The sequence below is a fragment of the Scylla paramamosain genome, chromosome 13 (genome assembly GCF_035594125.1).
Source record: "Scylla paramamosain isolate STU-SP2022 chromosome 13, ASM3559412v1, whole genome shotgun sequence".
Classification (NCBI taxonomy): domain Eukaryota; kingdom Metazoa; phylum Arthropoda; class Malacostraca; order Decapoda; family Portunidae; genus Scylla; species Scylla paramamosain.
The window spans coordinates 21,362,085-21,368,390 of record NC_087163.1 but is presented as its reverse complement, the minus strand read 5'-3'; the positions used below and the strand labels follow the sequence as shown (position 1 = coordinate 21,368,390).

Here is a 6,306-nt window from a genome sequence, read left to right as displayed (position 1 = left end):
AAAATAAAGAGAAATGTAGGCACGTCTATGGAGAAGTTTTAGAATTGACGTCACGCCCTCGCTGCCGTGACGGGCGCGGTGCATTGTGGGCTGGCGGGCTGTTGTGTTTATTGAAAAGCGCTCGCGAGTCAAGTCCCTCCTGGAGACGAGGGCTCCTTTCTTATTTTGTGGTGTCAACATGGTGCTAAAGACATCCAGGGTATGGCCAATACAAAACAGCTATCTTGCCTCTTTTACTCTTCACTCGGTAAACAAGTATGAACTGTTTTATATATCACTCGCTGGAACATTGCTGTATCTGCAAATTTGAAATTATTTAGGTGAGTTAATTCTCTTTGCCAAATTTGTTCTGCCTTATCCAGACTCTTTAAATCCTGTAATGCCACAATTAATTTTATTAAGGTTATAGCCGCCTTGTACTACACCTTTATTGTTTTATATTTTCTTCCTTATCTTATTCAGCTTTATAGCCGCAATGTTTTCTTTACAAATATATTTCAGTACCTTCAGTTCCTTTCCTTTATATCCTCCTACTTGTTTCCTGATTATTCTTCTAACTACTATCTAAGTAGTAGGCTTTTAGTGTGTCGAAGGCCTTTTCATAGAAAGGGAAATCCCTGCAAAATAGTTTAGCGTATTCTATATATTTATCCACTATTCATTGTCATTGTTCAGTGTGTTTAGTTATTGAATAACCACCATCCCGGCACTGCTTGCTCTTTCGGTTATTGTAGGTCAAACGTTAAACCTTTTGTGAAATATATATACTAAAGACCGTAGATTTATTAAACAATAGTACTTGCGGCTAATGATGCCTTCTTTCTCGTGGATCGGTAGTATTTGTGATAGTTTTCCAAGTTCTCGATACAGAGAAACTTTGCAAGCGCACTAAAAATATTTGCAAGTGTGTGTAATTGAAAGTCTGCACCTGGAATGGTATAAAATTAAAATACTTATTTTAAGAATAAGTACATAACTTCTGTTGATACATCTGGCAAGATCATGGCGGGTTTTATGGCCTTATTTTCTGGGGACGCAGTGCATGAGTGAGTGATTGCTGGACTCAGTCGTGGGCCTCGTGACTCGTAGTGTTGGCGCCTAGCAGTGCCGCGTGGGCCGCCGTGGAACGAGGGTGGGTGTGACGCACCGCTCGGCCCTTCAAACACTCGCATGTTGGCTCTCCACCACGATCTTTCGAATGTGGAGGTGCAGGTGATTGTCTATGTACAGTAACTGAAGTACTTTCTGGAGGAATTAAGTGTACAGAAAATAAAAAAGAAGTTTTGAGATGCATTTGGCAGGCTAACTTTTACCCGGAAACTTCAAGCTTGACTCGGACGACAGGCAGCAGTGCAAAGCAAACCATTGGAACATGCAGTGAAATCAGTAGAGCTCACGGGAGGAAGGGAGACCTGAGTGGGTTTCATGGAGGAGGGGGTGGTTGGTAGATCGTCAGCGGTGGCGTGGCGACAGGAGGAACACAATGACGCGGCGGGCGATTGTCAGACACACGTGGGCAAATGGTGAGCCGAGGCCCACTGCCACGCCCCCCGCCCGCCTGCCTCCAAGACACCCCTGCCTCACCACAGCCACCTTCTCGAAGTAGCAGTTGATCGTGACACTGGAAGGAAAAAAAAGACAACATTTAACGTTTCTGGGAGAGAATTCCTGAAAACGTCACTGAAAACATGCAACTCTAAAGCATATCTTTCTGTCAAGGATTTACGTGGATTCCTTTGAACAGAACTTGATATTTCTATAATTCTAGGGTGTGAGAGACCAATGAGACAAACAGTAAAGTAGTGATAATGAAGAGATAGAAAAAAAAAAAAAATACGGACACCATCTAGCAAATAACACTTGGCGTAAAGTCACGTTGTTTGCATAGTTGTTTACCACTGCCAATCCAACGATGTCGTGACAACTGACCTTTGACATGGTTCCAAAGCAACAAACAACACTGCTGCATTAATGAATGAAGTTATAATATATACAAGAGAAAGAAGCCACAAAGCTGATGCTGATGAGATGAGTTGAACGAAAACAACACACAAAAAAAAAAAAAAAAAAAAAACCGGAAGATGACTTTCAGAGCATCATACAAGTCAGCAATAAAGGCTCCATCACCACAAAGAAGAGTAAAAAGTGTCAGAAGGCAACATAAATAAAACTTGATAAACACAAGTGTAGCTCAATAGACTACAGCTCAAGTGGTCGCAAGAACAGTTTTAATTTTCATTCCTTATAAAGTGATGCCCTGATCTCAGCACCTCGGTCTGGCAGCAGGTTAGAGGCACAAAGTAATAATTAAGTTTCATCATTAACGTCAACGCTGCAGAATAGGCAGTGATGAATGGCGTTGAAAGAAGAGAAAGAAATTGCCGGGGGAAAGTCTGCCATCATAAGACTACTCTATTAAGTTCTCCCGTGAAGATTCATGCTTGTGTTTGACCTTGGCTACCTTGACTCCATCTAAACTGAACATCTACTGAAACCATGGAACAACTCTTTGATGCCTGGAGAGAGAAAGTTATGGGGATAAGCACCAAGACTGATATATCCCTGATACGTAAGTGAGAAACACACTAAAAAACACTCATAATTTAGTGATCTTGTTGATGAAACTGTAATGATTATGAAGCAGACTTTAAAAGAACGCCTTGTGTGATTAATCTGTCTAACTAGCGCTGGAAAAAAAAAAAAAAAACTGCTGAAATAATTGAACTCCTCACATTTACACCAATAACGGGACTAGGAATGATTTAAGACAACGAAAGAGGAAGGAACTAAAGAAGACGAAGAAAAAAAAATATCTTAACTTCCTCGTTACAAAAGATAAAAAAAAGAAAGAAAAGAAAAGAAAAGGAAGACATACATAATAATCTTGACCTGAATCTTGCAAGCTGATATTTCTGACGAAGCGAAAAGTAAGTTAGCAGAGGAGGGAAGCATCTAATCCCTACCTAGGTCAAGCAAACATGTGGTGGCGCGCGTCGACAGGTGTCAGGTGTGTCTGCAGGATGGAGGGCCTTGTCACCTTGCCACCTAAACACACCTCACCCTTGAATTTGCCGCTTTAGAGAAAATGGTGAGTGTTCGATCCGTTTCACCTTGTTCTATAGGGAAATAAATATCTGTATAAGTTATTTGGGTTAAGTTTTCATGTGTGCTCAACTCTCTCTCTCTCTCTCTCTCTCTGATGGTGCATAGTATAAAGAAAATAGGATATGCTGTGTTGTGAACATTTTATTTAATTAGTCAGCGAGGAAAAATGAGCATAACTAGGCTGCCTGTCAGAATCAGTTGTCTATGAGAGAGAGAGAGAGAGAGAGAGAGAGAGAGAGAGAGAGAGAGAGAGAGAGAGAGAGAGAGAGAGAGAGAGAGAGAGAATCACGCTGTGAAAATGGAAAAAAAAGTCGACATTATCAGTACATCATGTGATTTATATTGTGCTACTTATTTATTTATTTGTTTATTTTTGTAATCACTGACCTATGGATGAATATTTTTGTTTGTTTGTTTGTTTGTTGTTGTTGTTGTTGTTGTTGTTGTTGTTGTTGTAGTTGTTGCTGTTTTTGTTGTTTTTGTTGTTGTTATTGTTGTTGTTTTTCGTCTCCTCCTCCTCCTCCTCCTCCTCCTCCCGTCTCAAGACCAGCTGATCGATGAAGGCTTTCCATATGGTCACGCCAACACGCTCTGTACATAGGGATTCCTCCCCACCCCTCATCTCTCTCTCTCTCTCTCTCTCTCTCTCTCTCTCATCTGACTATTTTTTTTTTTTTTCCCTTTTAACAGCTAATATTTAAAAAGTTTTTACTATGTATTTTTCTATTTTAGTCGTTCTTGTAATTCATGTGTTTGAACTTCTTGTTTTATATACTTTTTGAACGTGTTTGAACTATAATAAAAATAATGATAGCCAGAATGTTTTTAGTGAGTATATTATTCGTGATATTTAAATTTTCATTACCTTCTTTGTTTTATATTTAGTAGATTATAGTTCCTATTTCACACACACACACACACACACACACACACACACACACACACACACACACACGTCTATTGTCACTAGCTCACGTTATCTATTTGAAAGGGATAACATGGATTGTCTGAATGTCATTATCATGGATCTGTGTGTGTGTGTGTGTGTGTGTGTGTGTGTGTGTGTGTGTGTGTGTGTGTGTGTGTGTGTGTGTGTGTGTGTGTGTGTGTGTTTAAGGGATTCTATGCTCAATTTCCTTCAGAGTTCTTCAACTTAGCATTTCTTAGGTCTATGGCTTCCTTCTCCTCCTTTGTTGTTGTTGTTGTTGTTGTTGTTGTTGTTGTTGTTGTTGTTGTTGTTGCTCTCCTCTTCCTAGACTTGTTATAAACCGGTAAATCTCGTGGTAAGAGAGAGAGAGAGAGAGAGAGAGAGAGAGAGAGAGAGAGAGAGAGAGAGAGAGAGAGAGAGAGAGAGAGAGAGGTTACTCCCTAATGGTCTATAAATACTCATGCATTTTTCTTTTCTTTTCTTTTTTTTTATTCTCTCTCTTTTTCATTTGTTCGTAATGTGAATTTTGACTCATTTTCACGGTCAGTTATCTTTTGAATCCCTCTCCGCAACACACACACTTATACACCAACACTTTTCTTAAACTTTCATAATACTCGTACTGCGGTTTTTTTTTCATATTTTCATGAGCAGGGTTATCATTACTATTATTATTATTATTATTATTATTATTATCATTATTATTATTATTATTATTATTATTATTATTATTATTATTATTATTTTGAGGTAAGGTTTAAATGTTGCATTGAAAACACGACAGTGGGAAAAGAAGTAAGAGAGAGAGAGAGAGAGAGAGAGAGAGAGAGAGAGAGAGAGAGAGGAGAGAGAGAGAGAGAGAGAGAGATTTACAGAAAACTATTACCCTTGTAGCAAAAACGTGGGCATGAAATCTTAGATGAAGAAGATGAAACGGGGGACGAAGGAGGAGGAGGAGGAGGAAGAAAGAGACAATCGCACAAGCCATCGGTAATGTGGGAACGAAGACATGAAGAAGATGAAAGGAAGAAGAGTTAAACTGATGAAGGGAGGAGGAGGAAGAAGAAGAAGAAGAAGAAGAAGAAGAAGAAGAAGAAGAAAAATTAAACTGATAAGATATAGAGAAATCAGGAACCAAGAAAACAAGATTAAGAACGATAAGAATGTAAACATGAAAGAAGAAGAAGTTACTAATTGGTAGAACAGACGTAAAATTAAGAACAAGGGAGAGGAAGAAGTAGGAATATAAAAAAAAAAAATGACACATAGGGACTGAGAAGCAGGAGACGGAAAAGGAAGAAAACGAACAACAAGGAACAACAAAAACAACGATGACAACAACACTTATGCTGATAGATGACATAGGAACTGAAAAGAAAGGCACAAAATAACAAACAGTGGGAGGGAAGACTAAAAATAATGAAATGAACAGTAGAAATTTAAACCCCACGATAGGACACGGGAAGGAAGATAGGGAGGGTATCCAGGCAGAGAGGGAGACGGAAAGAGAGGGAGGCTAAGGGAGTCAAGACGAAGGGAGAGAAGTTATTTGAGTGAGTGAGTTGCAGTAGTAGATAAGACAGTGCGTGGTCCTTCCAAACTTGTGGTGACGAGCGCCTCTGTGGGTGTTTCCGTCTTTTGATCACTATCTCTGCCCTGCCTCAGACACGCTGGCGGGAAGGGGGCTGCTGACGAAGGGAGAGAGAGAGAGAGAGAGAGAGAGAGAGAGAGAGAGAGAGAGAGAGAGAGAGAGAGAGAGAGAGAGAGAGAGAGACAATAGGGCACCCCAAAAATGACTCCGAATGTTGAAACTTGACCAGTGTTATTTTTTTTTCTTTCTTTCTTCAGTTTTTAGCACGTAGATATATCCTTCCTCCTCCTCCTCCTCCTCCTCCTCCTCCTCCTCCTCCATCTCCTCCTCCTCCTCTATTACCTCTTCCTCCTCTGCTTCCTCTTTCTTTCGACAGTCTTTTGTCTGTTTCCACACTGCAATACTAAGAAGGACAGCACCACCACCATCTCCTCCTCCTCCTCCTCCTCCTTCTCCTGCTCCTCCTCAGTAACCAGCGCCATCATCACGACTTTCCCCACCCCCTTCTCTCTCTCTCTCTCTCTCTCTCTCTGGCTCGCTAATAATAACAGCTGATCCTGCCAGTATACAAAATAGTAATACAAGTGACAAGAACACCACATGGATCACTACACCCAGCTACACCCCGGGAGACAATACGCCTCTGTCCTCACCAACAAATCCTCCACACAATGGCCTCCTC

At 40.5% G+C, this 6,306-nt stretch overlaps 1 protein-coding gene across 2 annotated transcripts in view; it reads left to right on the top strand.

Moving 5' to 3' along the window:
* The first annotated feature begins 60 nt into the window (after positions 1 to 60).
* The window catches only part of LOC135106498 (uncharacterized), a 59,661-nt gene continuing 53,415 nt past the window's right edge, over positions 61 to 6,306 (top strand). Inside the window, exon 1 of one of the 2 annotated variants that reach the window (XM_064015562.1) lies at positions 61 to 320. Coding sequence is in view for 1 of the 2 variants with exons in the window: in XM_064015561.1 (XP_063871631.1) it covers positions 3,086 to 3,088 (3 nt within the window). In the remaining variant the exon portion in view is untranslated. Of the gene's footprint in view, positions 321 to 756; positions 3,089 to 6,306 lie in introns of those variants that run through there. The other variant, XM_064015561.1, reaches the window with a different exon arrangement.